The sequence below is a fragment of the Haliotis rubra genome, unplaced genomic scaffold (genome assembly GCF_003918875.1).
Source record: "Haliotis rubra isolate DU_JTF1 unplaced genomic scaffold, ASM391887v1 Scf2038, whole genome shotgun sequence".
In the NCBI taxonomy this organism is placed as follows: Eukaryota; Metazoa; Mollusca; class Gastropoda; order Lepetellida; family Haliotidae; genus Haliotis; species Haliotis rubra.
This window is the reverse complement of record NW_025766046.1, coordinates 12,742-35,068: the sequence shown is the minus strand read 5'-3', so window position 1 is coordinate 35,068 and position 22,327 is coordinate 12,742. Positions and strand designations below refer to the sequence as shown.

The 22,327-nt window shown below is 44.2% G+C and overlaps 3 protein-coding genes across 3 annotated transcripts; all 3 read left to right on the top strand.

Moving 5' to 3' along the window:
• The first annotated feature begins 11,677 nt into the window (after positions 1–11,677).
• LOC124275888 (serine/threonine-protein phosphatase 6 regulatory ankyrin repeat subunit A-like) lies at positions 11,678–13,941 on the top strand. Its single transcript, XM_046711571.1, has 2 exons — positions 11,678–12,325; positions 12,532–13,941. Exons 1-2 carry the CDS (start codon positions 11,678–11,680, stop codon positions 13,939–13,941), a joined length of 2,058 nt encoding a protein of 685 aa, XP_046567527.1.
• A 3,707-nt stretch (positions 13,942–17,648) lies between these two features.
• Positions 17,649–19,004, top strand: LOC124275887 (serine/threonine-protein phosphatase 6 regulatory ankyrin repeat subunit C-like). The gene has a single exon (XM_046711569.1). It carries the CDS (start codon positions 17,649–17,651, stop codon positions 19,002–19,004), a length of 1,356 nt encoding a protein of 451 aa, XP_046567525.1.
• Positions 19,005–19,194: 190 nt separating this feature from the next.
• LOC124275886 (death-associated protein kinase 1-like) lies at positions 19,195–20,055 on the top strand. Its single transcript, XM_046711568.1, has one exon. The coding sequence runs from the start codon at positions 19,195–19,197 to the stop codon at positions 20,053–20,055; it is 861 nt and encodes a 286-aa protein (XP_046567524.1).
• The last annotated feature ends 2,272 nt before the right edge of the window (positions 20,056–22,327 follow it).

Here is a 22,327-nt window from a genome sequence, read left to right as displayed (position 1 = left end):
TTGATGGAGTATGGTGCTCGTCAGTATCCATTCCCACCTCAGGTTAACATGCAGTGACTTAAATGTACTCAAACACCATGTTCTCGTCAGTATCCATTCCCACCTCAGGTTAACATGCAGTGACTTACAGGTACTCAAACACTATGTTCTCGTCAGTATCCATTCCCACCTCAGGTTAACATGCAGTGACTTAAATGTACGGAAACACCATGTTCTCGTCAGTATCCATTCCCACCTCAGGTTAACATGCAGTGACTTATATGTACTCAAACACCATGTTCTCGTCAGTATCCATTGCCACCTCAGGTTAGCATGCAGTGACTTACAGGTACTCAAACACCATGTTCTCGTCAGTATCCATTCCCACCTCAGGTTAACATGCAGTGACTTAAATGTACTCAATCACCATGGTTCTCGTCAGTATCCATTCCCACCTCAGGTTAGCATGCAGTGACTTACAGGTACTCAAACACCATGTTCTCGTCAGTATCCATTCCCACCTCAGGTTAACATGCAGTGACTTACAGGTACTCAAACACCATGTTCTCGTCAGTATCCATTCCCACCTCAGGTTAACATGCAGTGACTTAAATGTACTCAATCACCATTGTTCTCGTCAGTATCCATTCCCACCTCAGGTTAACATGCAGTGACTTAAATATACTCAATCACCATGGTTCTCGTCAGTATCCATTCCCACCTCAGGTTAGCATGCAGTGACTTACAGGTACTCAAACACCATGTTCTTGTCAGTATCCATTCCCACCTCAGGTTAACATGCAGTGACTTAAATGTACTCAAACACCATGTTCTCGTCAGTATCCATTCCCACCTCAGGTTAACATGCAGTGACTTACAGGTACTCAAACACCATGTTCTCGTCAGTATCCATTCCCACCTCAGGTTAACATGCAGTGACTTACAGGTACTCAAACATCATGTTCTCGTCAGTATCCATTCCCACCTCAGGTTAACATGCAGTGACTTACAGGTACTCAAACACCATGTTCTCGTCATTATCCATTCCCACCTCAGGTTAACATGCAGTGACTTAAATGTACTCAATCACCATGGTTCTCGTCAGTATCCATTCCCACCTCAGGTTAGCATGCAGTGACTTAAATGTACTCAAACATCATGTTCTCGTCAGTATCCATTCCCACCTAAGGTTAGCATGCAGTGACTTAAATGAACTCAAACACCATGTTCTCGTCAGTATCCATTGTCACCTCAGGTTAGCATGCAGTGACTTAAATGTACTCAAACACCATGTTCTCGTCAGTATCCATTGTCACCTCAGGTTAGCATGCAGTGACTTAAAGGTACTCAAACATCATGTTCTCGTCAGTATCCATTCCCACCTCAGGTTAGCATGCAGTGACTTAAATGTACTCAAACATCATGTTCTCGTCAGTATCCATTCCCACCTAAGGTTAGCATGCAGTGACTTAAATGAACTCAAACACCATGTTCTCGTCAGTATCCATTCCCACCTAAGGTTAGCATGCAGTGACTTAAATGTACTCAAACACCATGTTCTCGTCAGTATCCATTGTCACCTCAGGTTAGCATGCAGTGACTTACAGGTACTCAAACACCATGTTCTCGTCAGTATCCATTCCCACCTCAGGTTAACATGCAGTGACTTAAATGTACTCAATCACCATGGTTCTCGTCAGTATCCATTCCCACCTCAGGTTTACATGCAGTGACTTAAATGTACTCAATCACCATGTTCTCGTCAGTATCCATTCCCACCTCAGGTTAACATGCAGTGACTTACAGGTACTCAAACATCATGTTCTCGTCAGTATCCATGCCCACCTCAGGTTAACATGCAGTGACTTACAGGTACTCAAACATCATGTTCTCGTCAGTATCCATTCCCACCTCAGGTTAACATGCAGTGACTTACAGGTACTCAAACACCATGTTCTCGTCAGTATCCATGCCCACCTCAGGTTAACATGCAGTGACTTACATGGTACTCAAACATCATGTTCTCGTCGGTATCCATGCCCACCTCAGGTTAACATGCAGTGACTTACAGGTACTCAAACACCATGTTCTCGTCAGTATCCATTCCCACCTCAGGTTAACATGCAGTGACTTACAGGTACTCAAACATCATGTTCTCGTCAGTATCCATTCCCACCTCAGGTTAACATGCAGTGACTTACAGGTACTCAAACATCATGTTCTCGTCAGTATCCATTCCCACCTCAGGTTAACATGCAGTGACTTAAATGTACTCAAACATCATGTTCTCGTCAGTATCCATTCCCACCTCAGGTTAACATGCAGTGACTTAAATGTACTCAAACACCATGTTCTCGTCAGTATCCATTCCCACCTCAGGTTAACATGCAGTGACTTACAGGTACTCAAACATCATGTTCTCGTCAGTATCCATTCCCACCTCAGGTTAACATGCAGTGACTTACAGGTACTCAAACACCATGTTCTCGTCAGTATCCATTCCCACCTCAGGTTAACATGCAGTGACTTACAGGTACTCAAACATCATGTTCTCGTCAGTATCCATTCCCACCTCAGGTTAACATGCAGTGACTTAAATGTACTCAAACACCATGTTCTCGTCAGTATCCATTCCCACCTCAGGTTAACATGCAGTGACTTAAATGTACTCAAACATCATGTTCTCGTCAGTATCCATTCCCACCTCAGGTTAACATGCAGTGACTTACAGGTACTCAAACATCATGTTCTCGTCAGTATCCATTCCCACCTCAGGTTAACATGCAGTGACTTAAATGTACTCAAACACCATGTTCTCGTCAGTATCCATTCCCACCTCAGGTTAACATGCAGTGACTAAAATGTACTCAAACATCATGTTCTCGTCAGTATCCATTCCCACCTCAGGTTAACATGCAGTGACTTAAATGAACTCAAACACCATGTTCTCGTCAGTATCCATTCCCACCTCAGGTTAACATGCAGTGACTTAAATGTACTCAAACATCATGTTCTCGTCAGTATCCATTCCCACCTCAGGTTAACATGCAGTGACTTACAGGTACTCAAACACCATGTTCTCGTCATTATCCATTCCCACCTCAGGTTAACATGCAGTGACTTAAATGTACTCAATCACCATGGTTCTCGTCAGTATCCATTCCCACCTCAGGTTAGCATGCAGTGACTTACAGGTACTCAAACACCATGTTCTTGTCAGTATCCATTCCCACCTCAGGTTAGCATGCAGTGACTTACAGGTACTGAAACATCATGTTCTCGTCAGTATCCATTCCCACCTCAGGTTAACATGCAGTGACTTACAGGTACTCAAACACCATGTTCTCGTCAGTATCCATTCCCACCTCAGGTTAACATGCAGTGACTTACAGGTACTCAAACATCATGTTCTCGTCAGTATCCTTTCCCACCTCAGGTTAACATGTAGTGACTTAAATGTACTCAAACACCATGTTCTCGTCAGTATCCATTCCCACCTCAGGTTAACATGCAGTTACTTAAATGAACTCAAACACCATGTTCTCGTCAGTATCCATTCCCACCTCAGGTTAACATGCAGTTACTTAAATGAAATCAAACATCATGTTCTCGTCAGTATCCATTCCCACCTCAGGTTAACATGCAGTTACTTAAATGAAATCAAACATCATGTTCTCGTCAGTATCCATTCCCACCTCAGGTTAACATGCAGTTACTTAAATGAAATCAAACATCATGTTCTCGTCAGTATCCATTCCCACCTCAGGTTAGCATGCAGTGACTTAAATGTACTCAAACACCATGTTCTCGTCAGTATCCATTCCCACCTCAGGTTAACATGCAGTTACTTAAATGAACTCAAACACCATGTTCTCGTCAGTATCCATTCCCACCACAGGTTAACATGCAGTGACTTAAATGTACTCAAACATCATGTTCTCGTCAGTATCCATTCCCACCTCGGGTTAACATGCAGTGACTTAAATGTACTCAATCACCATGGTTCTCGTCAGTATCCATTCCCACCTCAGGTTAACATGCAGTGACTTACAGGTACTCAAACACCATGTTCTCGTCAGTATCCATTACCACCTCAGGTTAACATGCAGTGACTTACAGGTACTCAAACATCATGTTCTCGTCAGTATCCATTCCCACCTCAGGTTAACATGCAGTGACTTACAGGTACTCAAACACCATGTTCTCGTCAGTATCCATTCCCACCTCAGGTTAACATGCAGTGACTTACAGGTACTCAAACACCATGTTCTCGTCAGTATCCATTCCCACCTCAGGTTAACATGCAGTGACTTACATGTACTCAAACACCATGTTCTCGTCAGTATCCATTCCCACCTCAGGTTAACATGCAGTGACTTACAGGTACTCAAACACCATGTTCTCGTCAGTATCCATTCCCACCTCAGGTTAGCATGCAGTGACTTAAATGTACTGAAACATCATGTTCTCGTCAGTATCCATTCCCACCTCAGGTTAACATGCAGTGACTTACAGGTACTCAAACACCATGTTCTCGTCAGTATCCATTCCCACCTCAGGTTAACATGCAGTGACTTAAATGTACTGAAACATCATGTTCTCGTCAGTATCCATTCCCACCTCAGGTTAACATGCAGTGACTTAAATGTACTCAAACACCATGTTCTCGTCAGTATCCATTCCCACCTCAGGTTAACATGCAGTTACTTAAATGAACTCAAACACCATGTTCTCGTCAGTATCCATTCCCACCTCAGGTTAACATGCAGTGACTTAAATGTACTCAAACATCATGTTCTCGTCAGTATCCATTCCCACCTCAGGTTAACATGCAGTGACTTACAGGTACTCAAACACCATGTTCTCGTCAGTATTCATTCCCACCTCAGGTTTACATGCAGTGACTTAAATGTACTGAAACATCATTTTCTCGTCAGTATCCATTCCCACCTCAGGTTTGCATGCAGTGACTTAAATGTACTCAAACACCATGTTCTCGTCAGTATCCATTCCCACCTCAGGTTAACATGCAGTGACTTAAATGTACTCAAACATCATGTTCTCGTCAGTATCCATTCCCACCTCAGGTTAACATGCAGTGACTTACAGGTACTCAAACACCATGTTCTCGTCAGTATCCATTCCCACCTCAGGTTAGCATGCAGTGACTTACAGGTACTCAAACACCATGTTCTCGTCAGTATCCATTCCCACCTCAGGTTAACATGCAGTGACTTACAGGTACTCAAACACCATGTTCTCGTCAGTATCCATTCCCACCTCAGGTTAGCATGCAGTGACTTACAGGTACTCAAACACCATGTTCTCGTCAGTATCCATTCCCACCTCAGGTTAACATGCAGTGACTTACAGGTACTCAAACACCATGTTCTCGTCAGTATCCATTCCCACCTCAGGTTAACATGCAGTGACTTACAGGTACTCAAACATCATGTTCTCGTCAGTATCCATTCCCACCTCAGGTTAACATGCAGTGACTTACAGGTACTCAAACATCATGTTCTCGTCAGTATCCATTCCCACCTCAGGTTAACATGCAGTGACTTAAATGTACTCAAACACCATGTTCTCGTCAGTATCCATTCCCACCTCAGGTTAACATGCAGTGACTTATATGTACTGAAACATCATGTTCTCGTCAGTATCCATTCCCACCTCAGGTTAACATGCAGTGACTTAAATGTACTGAAACATCATGTTCTTGTCAGTATCCATTCCCACCTCAGGTTTACATGCAGTGACTTAAATGTACTGAAACATCATGTTCTTGTCAGTATCCATTCCCACCTCAGGTTAGCATGCAGTGACTTAAATGTACTCAAACATCATGTTCTCGTCAGTATCCATTCCCACCTCAGGTTAACATGCAGTGACTTAAATGTACTGAAACATCATGTTCTTGTCAGTATCCATTCCCACCTCAGGTTTACATGCAGTGACTTAAATGTACTGAAACATCATGTTCTCGTCAGTATCCATTCCCACCTCAGGTTAGCATGCAGTGACTTAAATGTACTCAAACATCATGTTCTCGTCAGTATCCATTCCCACCTCAGGTTAGCATGCAGTGACTTACAGGTACTCAAACACCATGTTCTCGTCAGTATCCATTCCCACCTCAGGTTAACATGCAGTGACTTACAGGTACTCAAACATCATGTTCTCGTCAGTATCCATTCCCACCTCAGGTTAACATGCAGTGACTTAAATGTACTCAAACACCATGTTCTCGTCAGTATCCATTCCCACCTCAGGTTAACATGCAGTGACTTAAATGTACTCAAACATCATGTTCTTGTCAGTATCCATTCCCACCTCAGGTTAACATGCAGTGACTTAAATGTACTGAAACATCATGTTCTTCTCAGTATCCATTCCCACCTCAGGTTAACATGCAGTGACTTAAATGTACTGAAACATCATGTTCTTGTCAGTATCCATTCCCACCTCAGGTTTACATGCAGTGACTTAAATGTACTCAAACACCATGTTCTCGTCAGTATCCATTCCCACCTCAGGTTTACATGCAGTGACTTAAATGTACTGAAACGTCATGTTCTTGTCAGTATCCATTCCCACCTCAGGTTAACATGCAGTGACTTACAGGTACTCAAACATCATGTTCTCGTCAGTATCCATTCCCACCTCAGGTTAACATGCAGTGACTTACAGGTACTCAAACACCATGTTCTCGTCAGTATCCATTCCCACCTCAGGTTTACATGCAGTGACTTAAATGTACTCAAACACCATGTTCTCGTCAGTATCCATTCCCACCTCAGGTTAACATGTAGTGACTTAAATGTACTCAAACATCATGTTCTCGTCAGTATCCATTCCCACCTCAGGTTAACATGTAGTGACTTAAATGTACTCAAACATCGTGTTCTCGTCAGTATCCATTCCCACCTCAGGTTAGCATGCAGTGACTTAAATGTACTCAAACATCATGTTCTCGTCAGTATCCATTCCCACCTCAGGTTAACATGCAGTGACTTAAATGTACTCAAACATCATGTTCTCGTCAGTATCCATTCCCACCTCAGGTTAACATGCAGTGACTTACAGGTACTCAAACACCATGGTTCTCGTCAGTATCCATTCCCACCTCAGGTTAACATGCAGTGACTTACAGGTACTCAAACACCATGGTTCTCGTCAGTATCCATTCCCACCTCAGGTTAACATGCAGTGACTTAAATGTACTCAAACATCATGTTCTCGTCAGTATCCATTCCCACCTCAGGTTAACATGCAGTGACTTACAGGTACTCAAACATCATGTTCTCGTCAGTATCCATTCCCACCTCAGGTTAACATGCAGTGACTTACAGGTACTCAAACACCATGTTCTCGTCAGTATCCATTCCCACCTCAGGTTAACATGTAGTGACTTACAGGTACTCAAACACCATGTTCTCGTGTCGTCTTCCTGCTTTTGTTGGATATGGACATAACTTTCTTTTCTATGTCGAAACTATTCTTAATAATACGTGATATATAATGTACATGACTTGATTCAGTACTATATACAACGAATCCACTTCATTTATTTATTGTTAAATCTAAAGCCTTTAGGTTAACTTTTTAATATTTGTGAAAAATATATCTCTATGTGCGAGCGAATATGTGTAGCCATGTTAGTTCATGTATGCACCGTTTTTGTTTGGTACTGAATATGTAGGTGTTTATGTATGTGTGACTTGTGAGCTGTGGCAGAATACTTTCAACAATAAACACAGGTATCTAAATATAATATGCAAACTTTATGGAGAAGTGTTCAAATTGGCTTTACCTGTCGACCAATCCCATTCAATTTGGAGAATAAATATGGTTTAAATAAAGAAAGAAATCCATAACATCAGATCAGTGGTTAGTTTAGCTCGGTCATGCTATCTTTGTGTCGCTTCATGTAGAGAGACAGCTACATGCCACAGAATCATAAATACCATCGTTAACTTCCTTGGACAATGACACTGATCATATGGTCTTGTCCTGTTTGGTGCTGTAAATGACGTGAATTATCTCCCTTTGATCGCAAATCATTAATGGGAAACCATAAACTGATAAGACGAAGGAGATATGCGTTGAATATATTTGTTTTAACTTCACCCGACGTTTTAACACTGTGACTATATTTATATATAATCATATAATCATTATATATAATCATTTAGCTGAACAACTTATCACTTCTGGTAAATGAATGAATAAAATACGTGGGTTGGCAATGTTGCACGCACTGTTTCGTGAGATGTCGTGAGCGAGTGTAACGTACGGATTCAGATTTGCGCGTCCCTGTAACTGTGTGTGCGCGTGTGCTCATGTATGTGTGTGTGCTCATGTGTGCTCATGCGTGCGTGCGTGCGTGCGTGCGTGTGTGTGTGTGTGTGTTCAGTATGTATCTAATGTCTAAAACTGTATTTATTCTCCATGTATTTTTCAGTCATGTTGATGAAAATGACATTTTCTTCGTGTGGCAGTTTCGAATGGCGCCTTGATATCAGCACAAAGGTAAGCATTAAACTGTAATATATGTGTAGGACAGCATGGGAATTTCAACTTTAATGAACACATTCTGTGTATAATTATCTATATTTATTCCTTCGAAATGTATATTTATACGTATGTTTACAGACTATGCATGTAACTATAATGTGGCTAATGTCAAGACAAGGGGACATTGCCCTTGGATGACGTATCACGCCATTGCATTGTGCAGCATGATTTCTGTGTCTGATTGTGTGGATGATAGATCTTAATGGATGATAGATATGATTATCGGGTAAAATTAAAGACTTTAACTGATAGTTACACCTGTTATTTATTGTGTAATTATGTGTTCCAGAGCTGCTTAATTTCCATACAAAAAAGGTTTTGCAAATAAAGATCTTTTAATCGGAGCGTGTGTTTGGTTACTATCTCGTAGGGATGGGAAAGCCACATTATCTTGCCTAGTATGATCCCCAGGGAGTTGAGATTGAGAATACGATGTGTCGTTGAGATTGCCATCCTATGATCGAGGGAAAACAAAAAGTGCCTGTGAGCAGCCAAGCTGGAACTCCGCGCTATGTTTTATAATAATGACAATGATCTGGGAAAAAAGCTGCTACAGGACGGGAACTTGAAAACTGCCTGCTCGTGGAACATATTCAGAAGCCATAGATGAATCCAGTATATAAGATATTGATGTGCATCTGTATTTAATAGACGTGTATTGAAACTCCATGTCTGCCGTGATGTTGGGCCTTCAGCATTGGTATCATCACTTGTCAGTTAGTTTTAAATGACAATGCTAAAGCTGATTACATTACAGTCGTGACGACAAGGACCGACACTCGCTTCGATTTGGTGACGCATTAATTTACTACTTTACATTATGACTTGGTGAGTAACACAGTATACGTAACATTCATATTCCCGCATTCTCTACACAGCCACAACATTTTAACAGCGTTGTCAACGTCTCAGGATCAACAGTAACAGAGTAATGGTTACCTCATAGCTGGCGGTACTACATATCCAGCAGTACCAACACTGTGCTTGGCATACTTACCGGACACATTGTCAGTGTTCACGTTCAGGTGTACCATGCCCAGGCTTGCACGTGTATACACAATACGTACAACCTGTCACCTGTCCTGTGTTAGACCGTCGGGGGAGTTTGTCCTGGGACAGAGTTGGGCGCTACAGGTACGTAATTCACAACTTAGTCGTATATGAAGTCCTGTGTTGTATTGATACTCGTATTTCTTGTGAATGTTCCATGTTGTCCTCTATGTCTGTTGTTAGCATGGAACGATGAAACACATGGTGGCATGCTTGACGTGTTAAGGCAGGGTTGACGTGTTAAGGCAGGATTGACGTGTTAAGGCATGCTTGACGTGTTAAGGCAGGGTTGACGTGTTAAGGCAGGGTTGACGTGTTAAGGCATGCTTGACGTGTTAAGGCAGGGTTGACGTGTTAAGGCATGCTTGACTTGTTAAGGCAGGGTTGACGTGTTTAGGCAGGGTTGACGTGTTAAGGCATGCTTGACGTGTTAAGGCAGGGTTGACGTGTTAAGGCAGGGTTGACTTGTTAAGGCAGGGTTGACGTGTTAAGGCATGGTTGACGTGTTAAGGCTTGCTTGACGGTGTTAACGGGTCAGTGTTAAGGCAGGGTTGACGTGTTAAGGCATGGTTGACGTGTTAAGGCAGGGCAGGGTTGACTTGTTAAGGCATGCTTGACGTGTTAAGGCAGGGTTGACGTGTTAAGGCAGGATTGACGTGTTAAGGCAGGGTTGACGTGTTAAGGCATGGTTGACGTGTTAAGGCAGGGTTGACGTGTTAAGGCATGCTTGACGTGTTAAGGCAGGGTTGACGTGTTAAGGTAGGATTGACGTGTTAAGGCAGGGTTTGGCATATCATTCTGTTCCAGGTCACCGTGATAAATTATTCCAATATGACCTTGATCGTTTCAAGGTCAGAACTGAATCCAGCTGATTGTTTGTGTCAATGCCTACAACATGGACAGAAGATTGCGGTGACATAAATGCCTACTGGCTGACTGTCAATATGCTCCCCCGATATTGTTGGTGTGATCAGGCCTGACGGACACCGTGACGTCATATCGCAATGGCGTGGGTCGTGTTTTTGTCCCCGCATTGTCCGCTCCAGAGCCGAGTGTTTACAGGAAACAGTAGTTTGGCAGGGGCGTTGGAGGAGGCAGTGTTGACCCACCGGGTCTTACTTTTTATAATTAAATGTATTACCGGCAGAGTAGGGCATGTATATGGGTAAACTAATATCCCAAATATAATGCATCTTTCCAGGTTTTGAAAATACTGTATCACCATCACCTGCAGGGTTGCCAACATGGACGTGCTGGTAGATCTATATCAATAATGCAGTCTGATTTACTTGGGGACAGGCCGTCAGTTTTGTATGACATGAGGCATCAATGTATTTTAAAGTCAGGAGTTTATACGAAGTGAAGTACCTATTTTAGAACATTTTCAACAATGACAATTTTGAAAATAACTTTGTGGTCTCACATCTCCGACACCAACATATCTAGAAATGGTCCCAGTCGGCTGAAAGTCAACTGCTTAACATCCTTTGTCAAACAATGATTGTACATTCGTAGAAATGATTCGCTTTAAATTTCTTTTTGATTCAGTTTTAGTGCACTACAAGCATCGTTCATCTTTGTGAGTCTGGCTGCAGACAGAAGGACTAATGCAGATACGACATCGTGATGGAGAATCCTGGCAGACTTGAAGGTATGGTCACCATCGACTCTAAGCAAGGTGATGTCAGCTCACATATCATTGAATTTGTCAAATTATAATGTCACTAATATCAAGAGTTGCATATCAGAAAAAACTCAACTTGTAAGTGTCTGTCTTAGCTGTTGTCAGCTGAGCTACAGCTTGGTTTTAGGCAAAACAGTCATGCATGGTTTGAACATATATTTGATGTTGCAGAGACAACAGACAGCGCTCCCTCTCCTCCTCCATCTTCGGAAGGTGAAGGTCACATCAATGTCGATCATGTCCCTCCTCCACCACGCGAGGCGAGTTCTGACAGTGACCTCCACGTCGCCTGTAAAAAGAGGCAAGTTGCAACAAGTCCAACACCTGGTGTCCAGTGCTCAAACTGACGTGAACGCTGAAGGGCGGGTCGGCAGGACACCGGTGATGCTAGCAGCCAGGTGTGGACATGACGAGGTGTTCCACTTCCTTGTTACAAACGGAAGTGACGTAACTCGCTTGAGCAATGATGATGACAACATTCTCCACTTCGCCTGTTTGGGAGGTAATATAGAGATAGTGAAATACATCCTCTCACAAGACTTTATAGATATAGATAGTCGAGGAAAGTTCGGACGAACACCAGTCATGAAAGCGGCATGGGGTGGACATGTTAATCTGTTTGACCTCCTGGAAAGGGTTGGAGCGGATCTATCTCTAGTGAGCGAACAAGGCGACACAATCTTACACCTGGCCTGTCACAGAGACAATGTGCCTATGGTCAAGCACATCCTGTCTAAGCACATTGTCGGCGTCAACTGCCGGGGAATGAATGGGCGGACACCTGTGATGATTGCGGCGATGTATGGACACAGGGGCGTGTTAAAAGTACTTGTTGATAATGGTGGTGATGTATCACTTGTGGACTCTAATGGTGAAAACGTCCTCCATGCGGCGTGTCGGGGTGGAAGTAACAACATGGTGCTCCATTTTCTCTCTAAACGCATCGCCCGTATCAACAGTAAATCAGGCAACGGACAGACGCCATTGATGCTTGCAGCTGAGGGAGGTCACAGAGGTGTGTTCGACTTGCTGGTCAGTAAAGGAGCTGACTTGTCGCTAAAAGACACTAGCAGCAATAACATACTTCACATGACGTGTCGTGGTGGATGTGTGGAGATTGTCCGGGTGTCATCTCCGACAACATTGCTGGAATCACAAGTACAGGAAACAATGGACGCACGCCGCTGATGTTTGCAGCAGAGAGGGGTCACACAACAGTAATTGGTGTACTTAAACAGCATGGGTGTGATTTGTCTGTGACTGATGCCGATCGCAACAACCTCCTCCACATAGCCTGTCTTGGAGGCCATGATGAGACGGTGCTGCACGTCCTCAATCTGGATCTGTTTGACATCAACTGTCGGGGGAAGGGGAGACGGACGCCACTCATGGTGGCAGCTTTAGCGGGAAACAGACAAGTGTTTGATGTCCTCGTACGTAAAGGCGGTGACCCATCCTTGGTGGACGATGACGGTAACAACATCCTACACATCGCTTCCTTGGGACATGATGTAGAAACGGTGAAATATGTCCTCTCACTGAGTAATGCTGACATCAACAGCAGAGGCAGGTACGGGAGGACTGCGGTGATGCTGGCTGCCGAGTCTGGACATCGAGATGTGTTTTACTTTCTTGTCTGTAGAGGAAGTGACCTGGAATGTGTTGACGACAACGGCGACAGCATCCTTCATCTTGCCTGTATTGGAGGACACGTGACGATGGTGGAGTGCATCATATCTCTGGACATCGTAGACATCAACAGTGGAGGTCAGTACGGGGGAACGCCGCTGATTGCAGCAGCTGAGGGGGGACACAGAGACGTGCTGGACTTGCTCATCAGTAAAGGTGGTGACGTGTCTCTGGTGGATGACTACAACAACAACATCCTCCATGTGGTGTGTATCGGCGGCAACACCGACATTGTTAAGTATGTCCTGTCCAAGCATGTCGTGGACATCAACAGCAGGGGCGAGTACGGCCGAACCCCTGTCATGATCGCCGCTCGCTGGGGCCATAAAGGAGTGTTTGACCTGCTGGTCAGCACAGGCGGTGATGTGGCACTGGTCAGTGACCACGGGGACAACATCCTCCATGTGGCTTGCTATGGAGGTCACGTGGACATAGTGAAGCTGATCCTGTACAAATACCATGTAAACCTGGACACCAGGAACCAGTACGGGCGGACGGCAGTGATGGTCGCGGCACGCATGGGTTATGTGAGCGTGGTGGATCTTCTGATCAGACGGGGAGCCGATGTGTCTGTCGTCAATGACGAAGGCGATAACCTGCTGCACGTTGCCTGCAGCGGCGGCCACCTGGAGATGGTGGAGTACGTGGTCCTGCGCGACTTGGTCGACATCAACTGTACAGAACTCCTGGGAATGACACCGCTCATGTTGGCAGCAAAGCATGGACACATTAAGGTGTTTGACCTTCTCGTCAGTGAAGAATGTGACGTGTCTGTGTTGACAGTGAATGGGGACAACGTCCTCCATGTTGCGTGCAGTGGAGGGAATGAGAGGATGGTGAATCACATCATCCAGATGGACATGGTCGACGTGGCGGCGAGAAACCACTTCGGGTCTACAGCTGCCATGGTAGCCAGAGAACAGGGTTTTCAGTCTCTCTCCGACAGCATGTCCACGTGATGCTGGTCATCTCTGTCCACTCTGTCCCAGCTGGACACCCACCCATATGATGAGATGTACAGATCCCTCGAAAATAGTTCTATATAGTATCAAAACTGCAAATATTTCGATTTCGTTGTCCTTTTATGTTTCCTGTTTTAATAGCTGTGCTTTTATTCTGTAAAACAAGTTTATGATTAGTAAAATGAAATCACATAACGAGAATGGTGTTTTTGTCCCTAAACCCAACCTTGATCCTGATACTACAGACGTATACACGCTTGCTGTGTGACTGAGTGTGATGCGTGTATTGTATATAACTGGCAGACCATGAACGGAGTGTGCCTGTTTAATAAATGGACAATATGTGTGTCACCGCTGACAGAATGCATACCTTGTGTTGTCATGATCCACTTGTGCATGTATGCATGTCCATAGCCGGGATCACTGCACGTGTTGATACTGTGCTGACGGAGTGTGGCATTCACCAGCCGTTATGTAGTTGTCAGCTCAGGGGACTAAAATACTTGAACCTTTTCAAACATTTCAATGTGAGTTAGAAAGCCTTTATGACACTACAGAAACTTAATGCTCGATAAAGTGAGACTCTGTAAGGAAACCGTATTATCGATTGGGAATGTCAGATAATGGATCTATACAACGGTCCGCGCACAGTTGTGAATGGCCGGCACAGGGCTTAACAAACACACGTATACACACACTCTCTCACACGTATACACCCTCCCCAATACGTACACACACACTTTCTCTCGCACGTACATACAGTCTCTATCACACGTATACACACACTCTCTCACACGTATACACCCTTCCCCATACGTACACACACACTTTCTCTCGCACGTACATACAGTCTCTATCACACGTATACACACACTCTCTCACACGTATACACCCTCCCCAATGCGTACACACACTTTCTCTCGCACGCACATACAGTCTCTATCACACGTATACACACACTCTCTCACGTATACACCCTTCCCCATACGTACACACACACTTTCTCTCGCACGTACATACAGTCTCTATCACCCGTATACACACACTCTCTCACACGTATACACCCTCCCCAATACGTACACACACACTCTCTCTCGCACGTACATACAGTCTCTATCACACGTATACACACACTCTCTCACACGTATACACCCTCCCCAATACGTACACACACACTTTCTCTCGCACGTACATACAGTCTCTATCACACGTATACACACACTCTCTCACACGTATGCACATAGTACTACAACTTGTACTTTACCAAGAAAGGATAATAGAAAATATATTATTAACATGATGTTACGTCCAACCACTTTCAGAAAGGTGTTGTGTATTCCTAATACCAGTCTGTACTGCCAGGAATAGGACCCGACAATCCAGTGATTGATATTAAGATCAACACTTCCGGTACAACGACGCTCTGACAAACACGAGACTGAGTCGAACCAAATCTATTCACAACATTTGGATCACTGAGGTCCGTATTTCATGGAATCATGCATTGCGTCCTGCTTCTTATCTTTGTGTGTTCAATAAACAAAAATAACACTCGGAATTATTCAGCCACCAGCTCGACCGGAAAACCAATGACAAAGCGTAACGTGAGTTTTTGAAGTGAGTATAAAGCGCCTGTTGTTTGGCCGTCACACGTGAAAAGCTTCACGTGGAGCGGGTCTGTTGTAATAGTGTTTGCGTATTTGTTAGTGATTTGTAATCTGTAATCGATGATTTGCCACCCTTGATTCAGGACGTACAGGGCTAAGGCCGACATACATAATTACTGACTTGCTCGGGCACCAGTGTAACTTCTTTTCTTCAGAAGACTTTCCCTCACAGTTAAGCAGCATTTGTTATTTCAATAGACAAACACATACTGGGGAACATGTCGTGGTGAAGTGGCTTTTGTACAGTACTTTCGGGAACAAATAAGGCGTGGAGACATTTCTATATAACGTCATTAACGTATTTAATGTAACTTGTCGGCGCGTGAATATTGTCAAACCTTTTCAAGGTGGACAAAAAGCAGTGAAGATTTGTCTCTGTTAAGAGCGCAATTGCCATCATAAAGTACATACCTCATATTGCATCAATGCATCAGTCATTCCATTGAGTTGCACGTTCATTGAGGAATTATCATGCCCGGCTTCAACGTGACAGATGCACAGTGGTTTAGGTACAACTACAGAAATACATCTACACCGACATGGGCCACATCTACACCGACATGGGTCACATCTACACCGTCATGGACAATATCTACACCGACAACGGCCACATCTACACCGACATGGGCCACATATACACCTACAGAAGCACATCTACACCGACATGGGCCACATCTACACCCACATGGACAATATCTACACCGACAACGGCCACATCTACACCCACATGGACCACAGCTACACCGACATAGGTCACATCTACACCGACATGGACCACATCTACACCCACATAGAGCACATCTACACCGACATGGACAACATCTACACAGACATGGACCACATCTACACCCACACAGACCACATCTACACCCACACGGATCACATCTACACCCACACAGACCAGATCACACCTACATGGACCACATCTACACCCACATAGACCACATCTACACCCACACTGACCACATCTACACCCACATGGACCACATCTACACCCACATGGACCACATCTACATCCACATGAACCACATCTACACCCACATGGACTACATCTACACCTACATGGGCCGCATCTACACCCACATGGATCACATATACACCCACATGGACCACATCTACATCCACATCGACCACATCTGCACCGGTCAATTATCAAACTTTATTGTCTCAATCATTTTACAAATGTATTTCATCCATAACTTTATTTAACCCCGGACAAGGAATATTTCCTATCGGGGGTCTTTAAATATCCCTGTTTGAAACAGACAATGAAGTGACTGACATCATGAGCATCGATCTATAATCGATCTGGGATATAATTACATGCATCAACCCAGTCAGCGAGCCTGACCACGTCCTGTTAGTCGACTCTTACGACAAACATAGATAAGGACGAATGTGACGGAGTGTTTGGTTTCAGATGAATGACAAAACTTTGGAAACAAATTAACAATACTTCGCAGTGAAGGATTGGTACATGCACAAATAGGTGCATACTTCGTCACTGCTCGAATGCAGTCCAGAAGGACACGTGCAGTAACGAATGTCTACATGCAGTAACATTATTCATTGACAACTTGCTGACACCAAAGAACTATTCATTGTCGGTCGACTACGTACATTCACAGTTTAATAATGCAAGCTGTCAGGATATTACATACATGTTGTCTGTTTCCTGCGATTATACGTTCAGTAGGCGCTACTGACCCGCAGAGCCGCCTGATCAAGACAAGCGGGTGAGACAGACAGGTAAGCAGTTCTTAGGATTAACTGAGATTAACAGAGAAAAGTCGATTGATTCTACAAACAAAGCAGGACAACAGGTAACTATGAAGGTCATCATGACACAATATTATGGATATTTACCACAGAACGAAATGTAGATACATGACATTTTATATAGATTTACAGTGTGAATGGTGTTTTATGATAGAATATTGCATCAATACCATAGCATAAAAAACTCATAGAAGGACTTGAGTCCAGAGTGTAGTGTGTTTGACAGACGTAGTAATCACTGCCTATGTTTCTGTCAGGATGTCCTGTACAACCAACAACGCGGATCTGTACGGTGCCTGCTACTCGGGGAGCGTGGATGAAGTCACTCGCATCTTACGGCGAGATGGAGTTGACATCAACACCCGGTGGTCAAACGGCAGGACACCAGTGATGGCAGCAGCAGATGGCCAGCACGTGGACGTGTTTAAGCTACTCCGCCGGAAGGGAGCCGATCTGTCGGTAGTGGATGAAGACAATAACACCATTCTGCATATTGCCTGCGTCAGAAATAATCTCAAAATAGTCAAGTTGATTCTCTCTGAAGGAAATATTGACATCAATGTAAAAGGCAAAAGAGGATTGACGCCGGTGATGTTGGCAGCACGTCATGGGTGCAAACACGTCTACTTGGAACTTGTAAACAACAAACACTGCGACATGAGACTTGTTGGAGATGACGGTGACAACCTTCTCCACCTGGCATGTCTTAAAGGCCATCTGTTTATTGCTGAAGATCTGCTCTCACGTCGGATATTCAATATCAACTGTAGAGGGAACTTGGGCAGGACACCGCTAATGAAGGCAGCGTGGACGGGTTCCAAACGAATTTTCGACCTGATCGTAGAGAAAGGAGGCCAGACGTCGCTGCTGGATGACAAGGGGATGAACATCCTCCACGTGGCCTGTGCTGGAGGAAAGGTACACATTGTACAGCATATCCTCTTAAAACGCATTGTGGGCATGAACAGTAGGAGGAATGATGGAAGAACGCCCTTGATGGTTGCTGCAGAGTATGGACACAAAGACGTGTACAACTTACTCTTACGAGACGGAGGAGACAGATCTCTGGAAGACGTTGATGGCAACAACATCCTCCATGTGGCGTGCAGGGGCGGCAACGGGAGTATGGTGCAGCACACATGTGACAGAAACCAGCGACACAGGGCCCTCATCCATGGCACGGACAGAAAGGGGAGGACTCCTCTGATGGCCGCAGCCGAGACGGGGCACAAGGAGGCCTTTGAGGTCGTCAGGCGTAAAGGAGGGGACATCACCATTAGAGACTGCTTTGGGAACAAGCTTATTTATGTTGCCTGTGTGGGAGGGGATCTACCAATGATAATGCACATCGCTTCACTGGATGTTACGGATGGACTGAATGATGGGAGGATGTTGATCCTTGCGGCAGAGAGTGGCCGTAAGGATGTTTTCGATTTTCTTATGGGTGAAGGATGCGATTTGTCTCTTGATGATGATGAAGAAGATACTGTGTTCCATGCAGCCTGTCGTGGAGGTCATGTGGATATGGTGGAATATGTACTCTCAAGGTTCAACTTTGACGTCAACAAAAAGGGGGAAATACAAAGGGCGAACTGCCATGATGATGGCAGCTGAGAATGGCAATATAGAAGTGTTCAAGTACCTGTTGACAAAACAGTGTGATGTGTTTGTGTTGGATGAGGATGACGACAACATCCTCCACGTGGCGTGTATGGGAGGACACACAGAGATGGTGAAGTATATTGTCTCTGAAGGGTATTTTGATATCAACTGCAAAGGAAAACATGGCCGCACTCCCATGATGATGGCGGCTGAGTTTGACAACATTGAAGTCTTCTACTTCACAGTGTGTAAAGGGGGCGATGTCTCACACGTTGATGCTGATGGAATGAACATCCTACATTTGGCCTGCTTAGGAAACAATGTGAAGATGGTGAATGAACTCCTGAAACTTGAACTTGTTGACATCGACACGAGAGACCGCCGAGGACAGACACCAGCCATGTTGGCGGCACGTCAGGGAAACAGACCCGTGTTGGACCTACTCACGAGAGAACATGCACGTCTTCTACTCGTGGACAATTATGGTGATAATATGCTCCAACTGGCCTGCATCCGAGATAATGTGAGCATTGTCAACTATCTACTGTTCAAACACCTTTTCAACATCAACAGTGCTGGGCGACAGGGAAGGACGCCATTAATGGTGGCAGCCAACCGCGGTTGTAAAGTTATATTTGACTTACTTGTGAAAGAAGGGGGCGACATGAAGCTGATGGATGATTACAATAACAACATACTGCATCTGGCTTCCAGTGGAGGAAACAAGGACATTGTGGAGAAGGTTCTGATGGAGACGTCTATTGATATCAACAGCAGAGGCCGCTACGGGAAGACAGCAGCCATGGTGGCAGCAGAGGGAGGTCACATAGACGTGTTGGATTTCCTTGTTCAGGAAGGTTGTGATTCAACTGTTGTTGATGATGACGGCCACAGCATCCTCCACGTCGCTTGTGCTGGAGGGGATGAGGAATGCAATGTGCAGATGGTGCAGTACCTCCTCCCGCTGCCGGGTGTAGACGTCAAGGATGTAAACAAAAATGGCGCAACAGCAGCAGACATTGCACGAACAAAGAAACATGATCGAATACTATCGCTGTTTTAGGTATGACGCATGTCACCTGGACAATTGTGTAACTCGATTTATCATCAAAACCTGATTTCGTTTTGACAGTGCAATGCCCTGACAATGATATGGCTACATGAACTTGATGACGCCACAATGCTATGACATCGCTGCACTGCAAATCCACAATGGCAGTACTGTGTTCAGAGATGTACATTTTTAATTAAAAACTAATGAAGAGTGATTTTGATGATAAATAGAATCTCACCCTCGTGTCTTCTGATATCAAATATATCAACACTCGTTGATAAAAGCACAAATATCCTCGGCAAGCCTCGGATATTTGTTACTTCATCAACTCCTGGTGCTATATTGGATATCAAAAGACACTTGGGTGAGATTCTCTATTTATTGTCACTGGTACCGATTGTACATTCGCCGTACATTCAGGAACTGAGTTGTGTCCCTTAGGTGTGTCAGGATCAGTTACACATGCTTTCAACTTTCAGATTTACTCTTGTTCTTAAATCACCGTGGCCTGGTCGTGACTTCATCGAGGTGGTAAATGTCACTATCCGACGTTATTTGACTTTCTCCAACACTAAACACTGACACATGTCAGACATATATTAAAGAGCGACTTTGCACCCGTTCCCGGATGCAGATGGTCTCTAGCTTACTTGCACTGGCTGTACATGTGTTCACAGTGTTTTATTTCTTAGATCCAGTGTACCTGCACCAAAATGTAAAACAATCAAACCATAGACTACTCGCTATGCAGTACACCATGGAGGCGATCGAGTGGGAGACATAACGGTCTATATGACAGATCTTGAAATACTATTCAACCACAACAAGTATGTGAATAGTATTGCCCACTATGATAAGTTGATTCACTCACTAAGTGTCACCCAAGCTCTTTCTTTGCTAATCGCGCGGTATCTATTCACCCAGAACTCGACTAAACCAGTCGTAAGTCGGTGGGTTTTGTATACTGTACCAGATGTTGTACAAATATTTCCCTGTGGAGTCTCCATGTTGTACAAATATTTATCTGTGGAGTATCGATGTTGTACAAATATTTCCCTGTGGGGTCTCGATGGTGTACACCTATTGGACTGTGGGGTCATGCTGCTGTACATATATGCTGCTAGAATAAAGAAACTGTCCATTATTTTATGGCATGTCATTTTAATGCAAAAACTGTAACAACATGATTTGTAATGTTTTCCTTAATCACCGTATAACTGTTGACAGGATAATATCGAAATCTGTCGGATTTGACACTAGGCATCGTGCCACGCCCTTGAAGAGATGTGGTGTCAAAAGTCAGTTGACAAATGCAGTAGAACAACCGACTGGCCTTTGCATGTTTTACGTCGGGTAGAACGGGTGGGCAGGCTAGCATCTGGCATCATGTGATTCATAAACACTTGCTTATCATATAGTAAGAATTATACACTGTAGAGATTTCGTAAAACTGAGGAAAAGGTGTGCAGTTTCTTCTTGTGTGACTCTGGGTCTCCTGTTGTACCGATATGTAACTGTGGTACCGATATGTACCTGTGGTGCCGATATGTACCTGTTGTACCGATATGTACCTGGGGTACCGATATGTACCTGTTGTACCGATATGTACCTGTTGTACCGATATGTACCTGTTGTACCGATATGTACCTGTTGTACCGATATGTACCTGTGGTACAGATATGTACCTGTTGTACCGATATGTACCTTTGGTACCGCTATGTACCTGTGGTACCGATATGTACCTGTGGTACCGATATGTACCGATATGTACCTGTTGTACCGATATGTACCTGTGGTGCCGATATGTACCTGTTGTACAAATATGTACCTGTTGTACCGATATGTACCTGTGGTACCGATATGTACCTGTTGTACAAATATGTACCTGTGGTACAAATATGTACCTGTTGTACCGATATGTACCTGTGGTACAGATATGTACCTCTTGTACAAATATGTACCTGTTGTACCGATATGTACCTGTGGTACCGATATGTACCTGTTGTACAAATATGTACCTGTTGTACCGATATGTACCTGTGGTACCGATATGTACCTGTGGTACCGATATGTACCTGTGGTACCGATATGTACCTGTACCTGTGGTACCGATATTCCCTGTGGTACCGATATGTACCTGTTGTACCGATATTACCTGTGGTACCGATATGTACCTGTTGTACCGATATGTATCTGTGGTACAGATATGTACCTGTTGTACAAATATGTACCTTTGGTACAAATATGTACCTGTTTACCGATATGTACCTGTTGTACAAAT